Consider the following 18,398-nt stretch of genomic DNA (forward strand, 5'->3'; position numbering starts at 1 on the left):
AATTAGTGTGGCTGTAGACCTAAAATGGTGTAGTGTTATCAAAATTCACAAGCTACTATACATATATATAGTATAGTAGAAACCCGTATACAAAAATTAATTCACTTCGTGCCATCCACATCTATGAGTATTCAGTATTTACGATCATCGAAGCTCACAACTTCTCCTTGTGTGTATACGTCTTCTAGCAACGGATAAAGATAGTCCTTCTCAGCTAACAATATAGGACTTTATACACACCTAATAATCCAATTCATACCTGATATTTAATTTGCATCAAACAAATAGGAAACTTCGTTTATTATGGATGAATATGTCATGATAATAATATAGAATTTGTTAGTATTAGGCTAATTGGATTGCTTAATTATAAAAGGCTCTAACTAATTTTTTGAGTGTGACACAAATTATTATTAATTAACTTCTTTAATTAGCTAGACTTCAAAAGAAAGAAACGTGAATTAGACTATCTAATTAAACTAAACTTTACTTTTGCAAAAGAAGTAATTAAGTTCAAAGTGTGAATTTAGAATAAATTAATTAGTAGCAATGTGATTAATTAATTAATTCAGTTTTTGGTGTTTGCATATGCAGAGACAACTTTGATAGCTTTTCTTTTTCACTTTATAGGAAAAAAAAATTCCCACTTTATAGATCGTATTAGTTTGTCTCCTTTTTTTCTAGCACATGCACTATTGGTTCGGTATGGTATGATATGGTACGGAATTTAAAATTTTAATTCGGTAATTTGGGTTTTTAAATTTTTTAGAAATATTATATCATTATCATACCAAATTAATACGGTATGGTTCTGTATTTTGTGATATGATAAAGTGGTATAGTTTGTTCAACTTCGATTTATATATACTTATATAATAGAGAATTGTGACTTCAAATTTTTAAAAACGTCTCAATGATATAATATTAACACCTTACACATATGTAGAAATATATATTTTAAAAAGTAAAAGTAACTCCCTTTGTTATTAAATTACACAAAAGACATTCAATAAGATAAAAGTAGTTAAAGTTCCAACATCTAAATATTTAATTTTGTATTAATATTAGATCGTATATTTGTTAGTTTTATCATATTATATATGAACTATTTATGTAATTATACACTTTGATACATATTCAATATTTTGATATTTTATTTATAAATGTCGAATATCGTATCAATTGATACCAATTTTTTTTTCCAGGATATATACTATATATCACTCAAATATCATAATCCAAAAATCATGATATCATTTTTTTAAAAAAATTCGATACGATAATTAGGTATCTACCGTACCCTGCACAACTATACTTGTTCATATATAGTTGAAATTTCAACCAAAAAATACTATTATCTATTCTTCCTTCCTTTTTTTTTTCTTCTGAGAAACGCAACGTTTTCAAATGAATATATAAAAAGTAAAAAAAAAAAGTTTTTTATATTTTGAAAGAAATAATCTATGAACATGATTGATGACCAATCAACAATTGAATAATAATAAAATTATTGTACTTTTTAATCAAGTAAATGAATCATTATAAATTTCATCATAATTAAATAGAGTTGAAGCCCCCACTTGTGGAATTCTCTCGATCAATCATTCATAACTAAATTATACCAACTTTTTTCCAATTATTGAATTATTAGTCTATATTTTTTATCACCATAATTAATTTTTAAAATCCAACTAAAATTGTAATCATATCGTAAAAATTTCTTTAATGACATATTTTTTTAATTTATCTTTTTTCTATTATGCACTTTTTCCTTGGCGTGGAGAGGGGAGGACCACATGACAAGGTGCAATATTATTAGTTATGAATTTAGTAATAATATATTGACTTCTTAAATATTTTAATTAATACAAAATAATTTTGTCTATAACAATCAAATACCATATAACTTATCCCAGCATAACTTGTTATTGTTTTCGAACCAAACAACCCCTAAGTATATAACAATCAACCACAATAGCAATTTAAAAAAAAAAAATGAATGATTGATACCGTTATAAAGATATGGTGAGATTTTTTACTAACAAACAACTTGTATGTTTCAACTTTCAAGTCCAACGAATCTTTAAGACTTAAAAAATCTGTCAAGTGCTCAAGATTTGAATTTTTTAAAAATCTTTTAGTTACAGAAATATTGTATTTTGTTTATATATATATATGCAAAAAAAGAGTTTATTTATCAAAAGATTAATTTATTTTCAAATATTTTCTTCTACATATAACTAAAAAATATTTATTAACTTTTAATTTATTTTTATGCAGAAATAAAAATAAAAGTTGTACGTCTAAAAATTGTTGAATTTTCTTGACATAAAAAAAAATCTTTTTATTTTTTTTTGTTTAAATAAAATGCATGGACACATGGTTATATGTTTTGAATCCCATAAGAAATTTTATTCAGTTTTAAATTAATTGGATAATTTTCTAGGTGAAAAAAATACTAATACTAATTAAGCTTACTTTAATGCATGTATGTCTACATATACAAATTAATAAGTATATATATAAATGTCGGATATTATATATATAATTTTGTATGTTCAAATAAAAATTTCTATTTTCGCTGCTGACAAACAAGTAAGGGATTGGATCGGAGCACTCTCATATAACAAGTGGAATTTGGGCCAATAACTGTGCTGCAGTGGTGAAGCTTCGGTGTTTAAACTCTTGACATGAAAAAAATCTTGTTGGAAAGTGACATATTCTAATAGTCTTGTAGTGCGTAATTTAAATTTAGTCCAATGCAAACATCAAACACCGAATGAATAATAAAATAAAATAAAATTTGGGCCACTACTAGTCCTTATCTTACTTTATTATCCACACACAAAAATCTTATCTTATTGTCAGCCAAAACACAAAAAGAGAAACAAGAAATCAGAATACCTAATCTAAGCTCAAAATTGAAACCAAAAAGCAAAAAGAAAAAAACAAACAAACAAGAATAATGGATGGGATTCAACAATTAGGACTTCCAATACTTGGAATTATAGCAGCAGCTGCTGTTACATTTTATGCAGTCAGCTTCTCAGAAATTAGAGAGGTATGCTACATTTATTCCAATTCTTCTTCCTTATTGAACTTTTATAATTAGTCGTGGCAGAGGCAGAATTTTTACCGAAACGTATTTTTATGTTATGTTGCTTATTTTTTTTAAAATGTCAATAAGTGAATGCCGAATCCTTCAAAATAGTTTTTCTTTTTTGGAGAATTCACTAATTTTTGGAGGAACTGACACAATGATAGAGCTAGCATTCTGATTACTAATTCGGCCGAACCCAATAACTTTGATACAAATATTGTTAAAAATATCAACTTAATATATATAATTTTTTATTTTTTTGGAGAATTCACTGATATTTGGAGGATATGACATAAGGGTAGAGCTAGCATTCTGATTACTAGTTAGGCTGGACCTAATCGCTTTTTTAAAAAAATCAACTTAATATGTATAAATAATTTATCAAGAGCTCAATAACTTTCTTTATTTAAAATTAGAATTGATAAACTCAAAATTCTAGTTGTGCCTCTGATCCGATATGAGTGTGGAAACAATTTTGAAGAATCCAGACAATATATCTAGTATATACAATGTGATTTTCCAGCGAAAAAAATTCAGATGAACCCTTTTTTGCCCCCTACTTAATTATAACTTGGTGAATATTTATTAATTGGTATCATTTTCTTTTTTTGGAAATTGTAGAAATCATTAAGAGATTATGAGGATGGAGAAGAATTTGGAAGTGGTGGTTTCAAGTATGTTAGCTCTAGAGAAAGGAGAGCTAGAAAAAAAGCTGATAAACAAAAACCAAAATCTTGATTCTTTGTACTCATATTTTCATATATCATAATTTTTATTGCATTTGTTGTCGTTGGAATCAAGGATGAATTCATAATTTAATTTTTATGAATATTCGAGATACCACTAAATCTCTACTAACCATTTGAGTTATTGAGTTCAAAGTTTAATATTTATAGATATTTATTATTTTAATTACCTTGCTTATTTTTTTTGGTAAGAGGTAGAATAGGAGCGAATTGGATCAAATTTGACTTACACAAATGGGTCAAAATTTTAAAAAGGTTATGATTCAATACACTTGAAACTTGGTTGGATCAAAATAAAACTAGTCTAACAATAACTTTCTTAGCCAACAACTCATAACCCTAGTTAACAATATACAAAACACTTTGACTTGTATTTTTTTTACTCTTTTTTTCCCCATGAGCTATTTTACTTCTTTTGAAACTTGAGTTCTTCCACTCTATTTTCAGTATCCTTCAATGCTTTCCCATATTTCATTATCAACTGCAAAAAAAAAAACGGTTTTAATCGTTTTTCAGCTTTCGTGGAGCAACAACAACAACATTCCCAATGTGTTCTCACAAGTGGGGTCTGGGGAGGATAGTGTGTACGCAGACTTATCTTACCTTATGAACATAGAGAGGTTGTTTCTGATAGACTATTTCAACTTTCATGGAACGTTTAATGTTCATAGTTGTTACAAACATGACGTTGTTGTGTTTATGTCATGTGACATAAACACAACAAACCGAGTTCTAAGGTTATTGAGCAAGAAACCGAGGGAACTAGCATTGAAATTACCTCATCAATTTCTTCCAGACTAAGAATGTAGGGAGGAGACATCATTATGTTATCACCAGCAACGCGTACCAACACTCCATGCTTCTCACACTGTGCTCCAAAATATGCACCGATGCCTATGGAAAGAACGAAGGATATGTCAAAATGAGATTAGAGTTATAACTTCATCTCGAATAAGATGAAAGAACGAAAACATACCCCATTCAGGAGGGAAAGGATCATTAGGAGATTTGTTATCTGTAAACTCTGTACCATGTAGCAAACCAGTTCCCCTTATCTGGAAAAAAAAGATCGAAATGTGAGCTAATAAAATGAACGTTAGGAAGTTAAGACGTTTGAGCTGATTCTATCGCGATGATTACTGTACCTCCCCGATTATGGGACTATCAGAAAACACTTTCAGACCTTCTTGGAACTTTGGTGATATTCTGTTTACTTGCTCAACAATATTTCTTTCCCTGTAACGAATTCGAGTCTTTTCAGTGCTTAAAGCAATAGTAAGTACAACACCCCTAGCTAGTTGTGAAACCACTATTTTCTATGTTGCTCGGACTCTAAAAGATGTTGTCATGCACTCGGATCAGACATTAACATGTCGATATTTTGATGAGTCCAAGCAACATAGCTATATTGACATATTTCTTTCAGTCCATATCTACAAAAGGTTGAAAATCATAAAAGAAAAGTCGCGTACTTGTAGATCTTCAGTGTTTCCAAGGCAACTGCACACGAGACAGGATGCCCCGAGTAAGTAAATCCATGGGAAAATGTACCTAGCGAGGAAAGAAAGCTACGAACAAACTTGAGAAACAGAGGATTTGATGTCCTATCGAATGGACAATGTACTCACCGAGCTTGTTGCTTTGAGAATATATGACATCGGAAACTTCAGGGCTTACAAGGACAGCCCCAATTGGCATATATCCGGAGGAAAGAGCCTGAAAGTGTAGTTAAGAGAGACGGATTCAGAATCCTGATACACGTTATAATATGCGTAGATTGGATAGAGTTATATGAATATCTCTACCTTTGCTACAGAGACAAGATCAGGTTTAATGTTGTACTTATCACATCCGAACATTGTCCCGAGCCTTCCAAATCCACATATAACCTCATCCGCGATGACAAGAATGTCGTACTTCTTTAGTACAGCTTGGACCTAAGAATGAGTAGGATGTAAAATTCATAGTAGTTATTCTTTCCTCATCTGAAAATTTTGAAAGTTCAACGAAAACTGACCTTTTCAAAATAGGTCGCGGGAGGAGGTATGACACCTCCTGCCCCCATGACTGGTTCCGCAATGAAAGCAGCTATCTAAGTGTCAACAAGTACATTAATCGGAACATCAGTTCATCGTCTATATATAATGCATATGAAACAGGAAAACATGATCAAAGTTGATAGAAGTTACTGTTTCAGGTCCCTCTTTGAGTATGAGATTTTCCAAATTATTCGCCAATCTTGTCGAGAACTCCTCTTCCGTCTCTCCTGACATACACATAACACACATTTTCGTAAAAAAGTTCATGTTCTGCACTCTGACTGATCTATATAAGATACGGATAAAATAACAAGTATGTAATAATAAAGACCTGGCTGATGAAAGCGCCAATAATGAGGACAGTCAGTGTGCAGAACAAACGGAGCTGGTAGATCGAATTGTTGATGCAAGGCAGGAAGGCTGCAACAGAAACTATTAACATAACAGATACTTCAAACGAATAATTGATTGCTCGGAAAGGATTAGTATGTTACCCAGAGAGACTGGCGGAAATGAGAGTTGATCCGTGGTATCTGTTTGAAGACGACAAGCATGAAGATTATGTTAGACAAACATAAAACAACACAACACATACAAAAGAAGCAGGGGAGTTGAGGAATAAGATTACGATTTTGTTCGAGCAATAAATTTCTTTTTCTCTGGCCTCCCGAGTGCATTGTTGTAATACCATACCAGTTTCACCTACATATCGAAACGCAAGGATCAATCGTTAGTTAATATCCTAAAAATCATTCCTCAAAGAGACATATCCTTGAGTCAACTAACCATAGCATTTACTCCCTTGCTTCGTCTCAATTTGTTTGTCTTACTCGTTCCCAAAAGAATATCTATCACTTTCCTTTTCTGACAACTCTTTAGTTCTAACTTTCCACGTGGTCACAAGATTAAAGGGCATTTTAGTACATTTTACATATCTTTAGTTTAAAACCACAGGATTCAAAAAATTTCTTTACTTTCTTAAACTCCGTGCCAAGTCAAAAACAGACAAAACAGATTGAAATGGAGGGAGTATTACTTAGCAGGCTAATTGTGTAACAACCTGTGTGTCATTGGCTTCTGATCCGCTGTTTGTGAAAAAAGCTTTCGCCATTTTATTTGCAGTAAACAGATCTAGGAGTTCCTTCGCGAGATCCTGTATGTTCGAAAATAGAATCAATATGATATCTAAGTAAAACTTAGCGAAATATGGACAGTGAGGAGATCTCTTTTATCTTTCGTGATGAGTTTTACGTACCAAAGAAGGTTTTGTGCTACGATTCCAAAATGAATGGTAAAAGGGCAACTCGTTGAGTTGTTTAGTTGCGGCTGCAACAAGACGAGGCTCACTTCCACCTACAATAATGTGTAACAAGACATCTATGTGTTAAATATTTGGAAGAAACAATGATATATGAAATGTAACGCAGACAAGGACTCTGAGTACCTAAAGATGTGCACCACAAACCAGCTAGAGCATCGAGGTACTTCTTCCCGTTAACGTCATAGACATAAGAACCCTATGGCAAATTGCATAAAATCTGTTATACACCGACTTCAGTAACTTCTCGAGTAGACAGACAGAGAAAGATACGAATCTAACTAACCTCGGATTTTTGTATGACTAAAGGTTCCAAATCAGTAGTATGCCATCCTGCAGTGAAGGGTGCCAACATATCATGCCCCTTATATCTGCAAATGTCAAGACATTTGATTACTCACAAATTCGTTAACTTGTTTGAGAGATGCTATATACATTTTAGACTGCACGCGTATTGTTGGTATATAATTGCAGCGTTCTTGGTAAAGGGTCAAAAACACACCTGAATGATTATCGAAACAAGCCTCGACTATCAACTGTTCCCTGTTCCTACCTGAACGATGGTGACATTTCAGGTAGGAAAAGGGAACAACTAATGTTGACGTAGGAAACTCGAAAAAACGTGATACTTCAGGTGTGTTTTTGATCATTAACTCATATCAATGTATAACGTTCACGATAAATGAAGATAGAGACTCGAGTAGTAAAGAAAGGAAAAAGAAATTCACCCTCTAACATCAGTTGCTGAAATGTCATTCTTCAAAGATGTCTCAGTGCTACTCCATCTGACCTGTATTTGATCACTAACGATTTGTTTCTGCAAATTGCTAACAGCAGAGATATGCTTTATGTGAGGACCAACCTGTAAAACTCGATAAATTAGGAACCATACATACCAAACAGATATATAGATTGATCAAGAACAATGATAAAGGCCCTAAAACTGTTCGTTTAACATACAAAACGGTAAACTACAGATGTTTTAAGCTTCTCAGGAGATCCATGACATATCGTTCTGTATATTAACGAAGATAATTTGATCTTCGTGTCTAAACAAACTGTAAAATGACCTGATTCACATAACCACATTGTCCAAAGAGGAACACATAACAATCGTCCGTCCATATCAAAAGCACAACAATTTTGGAAAGTCCGAGCTGTGTTGAATTTGAACTTTAGGCCTAGCGAGAGCTATATTGCTCGAACTCTTCAAAAATGTCACAGGATCGGTGTTGGATCATCCAAAAGTAGCACATTTTTATAGAATCCGACAAGGGTCCAACAACAATTTTGGAAAGTTCGAGCAACATAAAAAAAATGACTATCTACCTGGTACAATAATGACTATGCCTCAATCCCAACCAAGTTGGTAGGTCGCCTATATGAGTCATCAATCAATAGCAGAGCCAGAATTCTCACTAAGGGGGTTCGTTCAACATGTATACTATACATACATAAAAAAAAATTAACAATGTATAAACAATATATTTTTCCACCGAAGTAGGTTTAGATAAACCCCCTTGGCCCTACCTCGCTCCACCCTGGTCCTCAATGACCATATCGCTCCATTTAAACACGTCTCAATCCAAAATGACTACAAGTTATCCATTAAGCTTAAAGAATACTCAGAGGCAAGGGCGGACCTACAAGCTTATCTACGCGTTCAACAGAACCAAGTAGCTTTGACCCATAATCCAATAAACTCATAACCTCGAAATCCTAACTTTGCCTCCACTTGGGAGGATCATTTTAAAGTTTAAAAAAAACATAAAAAGGAGCAAACTTTACAATGAAACACATTCAAGAACCAAAAAAAAAATTCCCTTTATACAATTATACCAATATAGCATAATTCAACAAAGATTTTAATAAATAAATTAAAAAAATTCACATAACCAAAAAAAAAATAAAAAAAAATCCCAAGAAAAGCCATAATACAAACCTGATTGGTGGCTGCTACAATTCCATATCCAATTAAATTAGTAATCTTGGCCATTAATTTCCCTTCAAGAAAATTCTTGAAAAATTATAAAATAATTATAACACAAAAACCTCCCTCTTTCTATATGTTCCCTCTTCCTTAAAGTTTTAATAATTATAAGATTTTATATAAGTTGAAGAGAACAAAGAAAACAAAGAAATTAGAAAGAATAACAATTGACAAGTGATAACATATGACTCAACTTATCTTGTCTTGTCCTAAAAATTGTATAAAAATCAGTATTTATATATGGACAAAAAAATTGTAAATGTTATAAATCCTCATTCATCGGATATTCAAACAATTTTTTAATTTTTTTTTGAAGGTTTGTAATATTTTTAGGAGGGAGAAAAATCAGAGACTTAATATACATTGAATTTGGACACTTAGTCATACTTTTTAAAAAAAAAATTATGTGACACTATTTAAATTTGTAATGTACATTGAATTTGGACACTAGTCATACTATTTTCTCCGTCTCATAATATTTGATCACTTACTGAATCAGGATAGCATTAGTTAATTTTTTCTCATTTTACCCTACAATTAACGTGGCTTTTGAAAATCAAAGAACTTTTTTTAAGAGGCTAATTAATATGAACAAAGGGACAAATAGTAAAGTTGATCAATCTATTAATAATTTCTTAATCACTGTGTAAAATAGAAAGTGTTCATCTAATATAGGAGAAAGGGCGTACTTTTTGTGTATCAATTTATGCGGCAATGTTTGAATTTTGAGAGTCAAATAAGTTTTGTTTTGATGGTAGTTTTTTTCCCCATATGTTTTAGATATTTTGAGTTGTTAATTATTGTAACTTATAGTAAATTTTTTTACGTACTTTAGTATTTCTTTTTAATTTTATAATACATTTTAACTTTTGAAATTAAAATGGTGTCACGTAAATTGAAACGGATGAATAGTAAAGTTAGATGAATCTTCCTCAAAATCTTAATATAGAGATATTTCTGGTACATTGTATCTGGTCATTAATCATGGGTATTTTTCTTTGCACTTATAGAAAAGCATAAGGTACAATTCAAATTTATTTAATTTGCATGGATCAAATTCTTTTAACAAAAACTAGCCTACATTTTCGCTTTATGGTAAGAGTTCGATTCTCCTCCATATTTAAAAAAAAAAAAAAGTGTAAATAAATATTTACATAGTCTAGTCACTTATAATTACATATGTATATCATTAATTAGTGATTAGATAAAAATGGTAACTAATATACTATTACCGATTAAAATTGTATTAAAAGTAAAGTAAGAATCTTTACACTAAAATCAATTATCATTAATTAGTGATCAGATAAGAATGGTAACTAAGTATATGCTATTACATATTAAAATTGCATTAAAGTAAAAATCTTTACACTAATATTAATGTATATATTTTATATGTACAAAAGTAAATATAAAATCACGCATCATATTTAGCATAACTTGTTGTATAGACACTAAAAATTTGTGGGAATATGTAAGACATGTTCAATTCTAGTTGGGACTCTATCAAATGTATTTGATTTCAAATAGAATTTTTGGAAGCTATTCGATCTATCATAAACCCTAATTTATGTCTATATAAAAGGTATTATATTCCCTTAAGAGACATCTCGAATATTTTGCAAATTTATAGAATATTCATAAAGAGATCAAATTCAAATTATCCTAGTTTGAGAAATACGTCATTAACAACCTTCGAATCTTGATCAATTCTCGAGAGAGAAGAATCAAGGGAGGAACAGATTTAAAACCACAATATTTATCAATAAAACTATGTTTCTTCATATTTTATTTGTGATTGCAGTTTATTTTTCTGTCACTTAAAATTTATTATAAACACATGTAATAATAATAAATTAATAAGATAGTCTGAGAGTGATATTAACAATAGTGAATTATGAAGATTAGTATAGTAATACAAATTAAATATGTTTTATTAAGTATATATAAAAAGGAATAGAGAAAGATTCCATAATTAGGTAAGAGGTAAAGAATCTTTCCAACAGATTACTCTAATTGATCCTAATATTATATGATGAATATCCTTAGATAATATTATTATATTTTTATAATATTCTTAACACTTTGTATTCTATCTTTAATAATAAATATTCCTCTTTAATTTATATGTGGCTTGTGCAGGATGCTAGTTAAATTATTATATGAATAGGAATTATACACGTATTCTCATGAGTCATGAATATTTAAGTTTAAGAAAATTAGAAAAAACAAAAAAATTGGCCAATGTCTAAACTATTGACTTTTCATCCCATATGAAAGTATTAAATATATGTCCAAATGGTTCAAAAAAAAAAACAGACTAATTATATAGACTAATATCTTTTAAGTGATTTAGTTTACAAAATGACCTCTAAATTAAATGTATAGTATGTAGGATAAAAGATTCGTACTATTATAGAGGCACTCGTCATATAGGGCAAATAGTAGTATTTAAACAAAGGCATAGTGTTTTATCGGATTTAGAATTTGAAATATATGAATTTTTATAATAATTAAAATTTAATATAAAATAATAATTGAATTTTATAAGTAAATATTTATAGATATTTAATAAATTTATTTATTTATATACAAGGTTTCAGCAAAAATTATTGAATTCATGTGCATACCATAGATTTACCCCTACATTTTATTTGGTTATAATTGCATTTGCAAGCATGGATCAAAATATACTCTTGGGATAGTTTGGTAGCAGTAATATACTAATATATATTGAGTTTAGTTATATATGTGAGAATCTATTATTTTTTATGTATGGATTATTTATGAAGGATTTAGTTATTCATGTATCGGTTATTTCATCTTTTATCCGATATAAAATAATATGTAAATTCTCTCATAACTTATATATACATATATTAGTTATGTGAATGTTTAAATTGCAGACAAACATCAAATTAAATGTGTTGAATTTGTACATAACAAAATAACACCGCAAACTTGATATTACTTGAGTAATATTTAATACATGAATAATTTAACTCCTAATAACCAGATATCAAATGATTCCATAATTCTCAAAAAAAAAAACAAGGGAAAAGAGTATCAAGAGTCAAGAAATCAAATAACCCAACCTTTCTTCTTCAAATGAATATTTTTGGATTAATTGTTGAATCATATAGCAATAAATTGCCTAAAATAAGGGAAGAAAACAAAAGAATAGACAGCCATTAGTGCAATCAAACTCAGCTCCCTCTAAGTGCAAGTCTTAGTCTTTCAAGTTTCCATAATTGGTATCGACATGAATTCTGATAAGATGGTTAAAATAATTTCTCTATTTTAATTAAAAATTTCGGCTTTGAGTTTGCAAATAAGAAAAAAATTGTATTGGGACCATCGCCCCAATTAAATTGAGTTTTGGACGTTTGACTCTTAATTTAATTAGACTCCAATATGAATATCGAACCTGAGTGAGAGAAAAAAAAGGTTTCTATTGGTCAATTACTACACTAATGGGAGAGGCACATAGTGGAAGAAGTTGCATGTGATTGTATTAAATATTTGGTAAAATAAGGTGACTATGACAATTGACAACCAAATGTCTAGCCTACCTTACTTTTAACTTTTTCATTAATTACTAGTATATTATATTAAGAGATGACATTGATTAAATTGTTTGCTTCCTAAATGATATTACTATGTATGGTTCACTTGTCTTTTTCTTTTTTCTTCTTTAGTTTTATTTCGGGATAGAGCATAACTTACGAGTTCGATTGTATTTAGTAGTTTTGATTTGTTAGAGTAAAACTTATGAGTTTGATGTATTCAGTAGTTTTGATTTAAATTCTGTATTTTTAATCTGGGTGGAGCTAATACGAGTTCGATCGTATTCGATAGTTTTGATTTAAATTGTATATTTGTTGCAAAAAATTACGTGAATACGCAAAAACTATTAATTTAGAAGTCTAATCCATAAATAGGACGATTTGGATGTCAAGAATTGTTGTGTTAAGATGGGCAATCAATCGAAATACTTATCCGCACCAGATGTTAACACTTAACAAAACACATATCACTTAACCGTATTTGTATGGAAGACACATGTTTTGTATTTCATTAGTTTGGCATAAATATCAGGTGCGGATAAGTTTTTACTGTAAGAAACCTTGCTATCGAGTACCCGAGCAGGTGCAAGTTTCCCGGAGGGTCAACGACAGTTCATTCGAGAGGGGCTGGAGAATGCAAAGTGAATATTACATCATCAGCCTTGCCTAGAGCTATAATAAAGTGTAGTGATTTTCTCTACTTATAATAATTCATTTTCTTTACATAGTGAGTCTGTGTGTGACATATAACTAAGTCACGGGTTCGAGCTGTTAAATCAGTGTGCATCTGCCTACATCACACCCCTTGACACTTGTGATGTTACCCTTCCCCTGATCCTACATGACCGCGGGATGCTTCCTGCAACGAGCTCATGAGTGACCTCTTCCAACCATGTTAATTTGTTTACCTCAATTTTCCAAGTCCATCAGCAAATTCTAAACATTAGCAGTGTGATGTGGATTTCTGCATCATACAGCGACTAACACGTTTACACCTCTCTTCACAATAAAGAAAGAAAGGTGTGATATCTGAGGTAAACGTTTACCACAACCGTTACAAATTGGGGCTCGAGAGAAACCATTCCCTAGCTAGTCGATCAACTATTTCAGCTTCCATATTTTTTTTTGTTCTACTAGAACAGCAATTACAACTCCAGCTTCAATAGCCCGTATACAGTAGTATACATCAAATGTATACCCAGATTTTTCAGGAGCAAATTGGGCCAAAGCCCCAATTGAAATTACAGCAGGTTGAAGGAAAGTTCAAATGGACCAAAACTCAAATTCTTTTGCATAGCAGGCCCAATCAGATTTTAGGGCAAAAAGTGGGTTGAAATCCATTGATTTAAAATAGGACAGGTTGAAGGAAGTTGGGCCTGTCAGCCCAACAATTTGAATTTGGGCAAAATGGCCCAAGTTTAATATCTCTTCCTTTAATTTTATTTATTTATTGTTTGTATTAACTAACTCTGTTTTGACTTGATTCTATTTAATTAAATTTCCAAAAGAAAGTCATTGTTTTTATATGTTTAAATTGAAATATTTATATTTTATTACTTAGTGTTATTTATTAGTTGTCTTGTCAACATAAGTTACTTTTTTCCTAAGAGTTCCTTAGGTTTATTTCCTTAAAAAAAAATAAAAAATGATTTTTTTATTACTAAAGTAATTTTGTAAAATTAGTCAAATATTTAGTCAAGTCGTTGGTCAATCCCGCGTTAGCAGACATTTCGAGGGCCTAATATCTTCTCGAAATGTAAATTGAACCTCGAACCCCTCTTTGGATTTCAAATGATTTTATTCTGTTTAAATCTTTTGAAAATCTTAAGTTTTCTTAACTTCTTTAAAAAATTAAGTGGCGACTCTCTTTGAAAATCAATTTTTATTTAAAATTTAAGTTAAGTTGATTTTTGAAAACTAAAAGTCTTTTTTTTTTATTTCGTGAAAACAGTTAGGGTAAAACTCAAACTCTAATTGTTCCTCTTCCTCATCCTCATCCTCATCCCTTGAAGATTCAAAATTTACTGAGAAGAAACACTCCATTAAAATGGACGCTCTGCAGCTTGTCAACACACATATCAAATTCTTAGCCTTTGATTTTCTCACTCTCAAATCAATTCCCTACGAATCCACCATTTTTTCTCGCAAGGGTAGACACCTCTCGCGCGCAGAGACATAGGTATCGTTGTAAGCAGAGATTTCAAGCTCAATAGATTATCAAATTATACATTTACGATAGTATCAATTGCATACTTGTATACTATAGATCAATCAAGAAACTTTGTGTCACTTCTCCCGTCGGATCTAGGTACAGTCAGCAACACCGATTCCGGTGAGAGCCCTGACCAGCCACGAATGTAATCAGAAAGTTTCAATAAGTGGAGATTTACGCATGTATTTGACACATTATTGATTATTTGATACATTATTGAGATACCATTATAGCATCTAGTTTTTTATATGTGTATCTTATTAAGTGTGTATGTATCTAATAAATAAATTGGAGATTTACGTATTATTGGAAATTTACGTATGTATTTGACACGATTTGTTTTGTCATGTATCCGACTCTTGTCATATATATATAGTCTTCTATCACGTATCTTAATATTATCACATATATTTGTTGTGTCATTACAATGTATCTAACTATTTTCATATTTATCTCAGATACATGTTTTTGGATATGACGTATGAAATCGATACTTGAAACATCAAATTATACATATAAAAGATACATGAAATAATATTAGATCATATAATAGATACATGAAATTAATATTAGATCATATAAATAGATACATGAAATTAGTACTACATACTTCTATGATACATATGAATGTACTTGTATGATACACATGTATCTAAGTGTTTAGTTGGTTGGATACATTATATATTGATAATAGATATATCAAATTAATGAATTTATAAAAGTAATAAAATGAACTAATCAAATTACATGACCAAGATATACATGTTTTTGTCTTTTATTAATAATATAATAAAATGAAATTAATTAAACATAGATATAATACTTGATTTTTGCCTTATATTAAGAGACTTAATCAATTTAAATTTTTAGAATTAATTGTCCATGTATTTTAAAAATCTTCAATAACTCCTCTAATTAAGGAAATTTGTTAAAACCAATTAATTGAAATAAATAAAATATGTATCTCGATTTAAAAATTCGACAGATACATGTATATCGCAGACTCAGGCTCATGTATCCTAAGCACGGAATATGGTAGAGGTGAAACTATCGGGATCTTAATAATTAGAACCTAAACTAGTGAGATTTATATAGTTTGCCCTAAATAATTGTAATTTGATGTTGGAGGAGAGTTTTTAATAATGTTTTCCTTAATTTTTGAAGGGAAACAATTTTTCTTAAATTTGAGGAAAAATAAATGGATTTGAAAAAACATTTGCCAAAATATTTAAACCAGCCAAAAATAAGAAATTAGACCAAACGCACCCTAAATATTGGAAATTCAATTTTCTTTCAATATTATTTTTTTCTTCTTCTTCGTGCCATCATTGAACACTGTTCATTTTTCATTCGCTATTTTCAGATTTATAATAACATGATATATAAACATTCAGTATATATTGACCTAAAAATTAAATATTCTACTTTTACTAGTTATTATTAACAAATCAAGGAAGGATAAAAGTAATTTTCAATAATATCCTTAGTTTATGCGTTAATATCTTTAAAAAATACAGTTAGTAAATATGTTTAAGATTCTATCAATTAAAAGAGGCAAATCAGTAAACTTACTATATATTTACTTTTAGTAGATTACTCGAATTAAAATTTAAACTCAATTTGCATCATGGAGAATTTCTAAAATTGACTAATACTCCCTCTGTCCAATAATATTTGTCCATTATACTAAAAATATATATTTAATAATATTTGTCCACTTTATGAAATTCATGGATAATTTTACACTTAGTCCCTAATTTACTCTTATCATTGATTATACTCATTTCTCTATTACGTTTTCAAGACATTGTATTTACTATATTCAAAGGGTGATATGGTAAAATTACCCTTCTATTTATAGTTTCTTAAAGGGTGTGTCAAGTCAATAGTGGACAATTATTGTTGGACAGATGGAGTAATAAATATATTCGAACAAAGGGAATATTATATTTGAAGTACTCCCTCTGTCCCTAATTACTTGTCCATTTTTGAATTGACACACCCATTAATAAAACAATTATTGACACAGTGAGTTTATTATTTTACCCCTATTAATTATGAAGTAGATAAATTAAAAACTTAAGATTTTCAAGAAGTTCTACATTTTTCAAAATAATTAATTGAGGGTACAATAAGTAAAAATATTTTGTCCTTTCTTGATTTGTCAAAATGAATAAGTAAATAGAGATAACTAAAAAAGAAAAAATGGACAAATAATTACAGAGAGAGTAATTTTTAAAAGATGAATAATAAATAAATTTTAATGAAAAAGAGGCACAAGCACATCACATTTACTTCCCTTGTCCATTGGGTTTTTGACTGACATGGAATTTAAAGGAAGGAAAAATCCTTTTTCCACAAAATTTGGTTAGAATTTGGTCAGAATGGTATTTTACTTATGTTATTTTATAATTTTGAATATTTTTACTCTTTTAACTTTAATATATTTTAACTAAAAAATGGAAAAAATATCAATTTATTTTAAAATAAAAAAGATATTATATACTTTTTAAATTTCTTGTCAAATTCTAACTAAATTTTTTGGCTATTTAACATTACCCGAATTTAAATATGAAATTTATAGTATTTTTAAAATAATGAGATACATATCAAAAATAAAATTAATTTTTAAATAAAAACTAAAAAATTGGGGTGGGGGAGTACATGAGAGGAAGTGTTGGAGTAAGAGAAAAAAAATATTTTACATTTTATTTTATAATTTTTTTTTTTTTTTGGGTTGGGGAGGGGTAGTAATTCTTTAATCTTTAACTTTAATTAATACTAATAATTTATTTAATTTTTGTCAAGGTGAAATGTTTTGTCCATGTAGAGTGTGATGTGATAATTTTTTTAAATAAAAATGAGAGTTGTGTTAGCGAATTAATAAATGATGATTTAGGTATGCAACTCACACTCTCAATAGTTTAAGTATGAAACTCAAAAAAGAGAATAATTTAGATGTGTTTTTGACCTTTATCTTCTCTAAAATAATTCAAAACTACTTATGTAATTATAAATTATTTTTTCTAGTCCATATTAAGTGAATTGTTGAATTTTTTTTTATCGTCAAAATAAGTAAATTGTTTAAATTTCAAGAAAATTATTGGTTTTTTTTTTTTTCATTTTTATCCTTTAAATGAGATACTTTACTACTTTACAATATTTAATAAAAATAGTTTGGAAATAATCAAAAACTAATAGTGAAAAGTAACCATTAATTTATATCCTTAAATATTTTTCTTAAAAAATATGTAGTACCCCAATAAATTACTTAATATAGACTAGAGGGAGTACAAATTAACATAAATTTTTAAAGAAAAATTGGGGGAACGAATTTAAAAAGAGTGCATAAAATGGTATAGTTCCTTGCGACTAATTATTGTTATTTATTATTACAAATAAATATAAAATTTTTATTGTTATTATAAAT

At 29.4% G+C, this 18,398-nt stretch overlaps 2 protein-coding genes across 2 annotated transcripts; one reads left to right on the forward strand and one right to left on the reverse strand.

Annotated features, from left to right (window-relative positions):
* Positions 1-2,861: 2,861 nt before the first annotated feature.
* LOC102596570 (uncharacterized) lies at positions 2,862-3,958 on the forward strand. The gene is made up of 2 exons (XM_006351921.2): positions 2,862-3,061; positions 3,722-3,958. The coding sequence occupies exons 1-2, from the start codon at positions 2,966-2,968 to the stop codon at positions 3,836-3,838; spliced, it is 213 nt and encodes a 70-aa protein (XP_006351983.1). The 5' UTR covers positions 2,862-2,965; the 3' UTR covers positions 3,839-3,958.
* Positions 3,959-4,228: 270 nt separating this feature from the next.
* On the reverse strand, positions 4,229-9,410 carry LOC102596238 (gamma aminobutyrate transaminase 3, chloroplastic). Its single transcript, XM_006351920.2, has 18 exons — positions 9,146-9,410; positions 7,932-8,065; positions 7,490-7,574; positions 7,330-7,402; positions 7,141-7,238; positions 6,946-7,038; positions 6,514-6,587; positions 6,380-6,418; positions 6,217-6,305; positions 6,036-6,112; positions 5,864-5,938; positions 5,652-5,783; positions 5,475-5,562; positions 5,319-5,397; positions 4,992-5,082; positions 4,823-4,901; positions 4,625-4,740; positions 4,229-4,327 (listed from the first exon to the last, which is right to left on the reverse strand). Exons 1-18 carry the CDS (start codon positions 9,197-9,199, stop codon positions 4,253-4,255), a joined length of 1,551 nt encoding a protein of 516 aa, XP_006351982.1. The 5' UTR covers positions 9,200-9,410; the 3' UTR covers positions 4,229-4,252.
* Positions 9,411-18,398: the final 8,988 nt, after the last annotated feature.

The sequence above is a fragment of the Solanum tuberosum genome, unplaced genomic scaffold (assembly GCF_000226075.1).
Source record: "Solanum tuberosum cultivar DM 1-3 516 R44 unplaced genomic scaffold, SolTub_3.0 scf00140, whole genome shotgun sequence".
Lineage (NCBI taxonomy): Eukaryota > Viridiplantae > Streptophyta > Magnoliopsida > Solanales > Solanaceae > Solanum > Solanum tuberosum.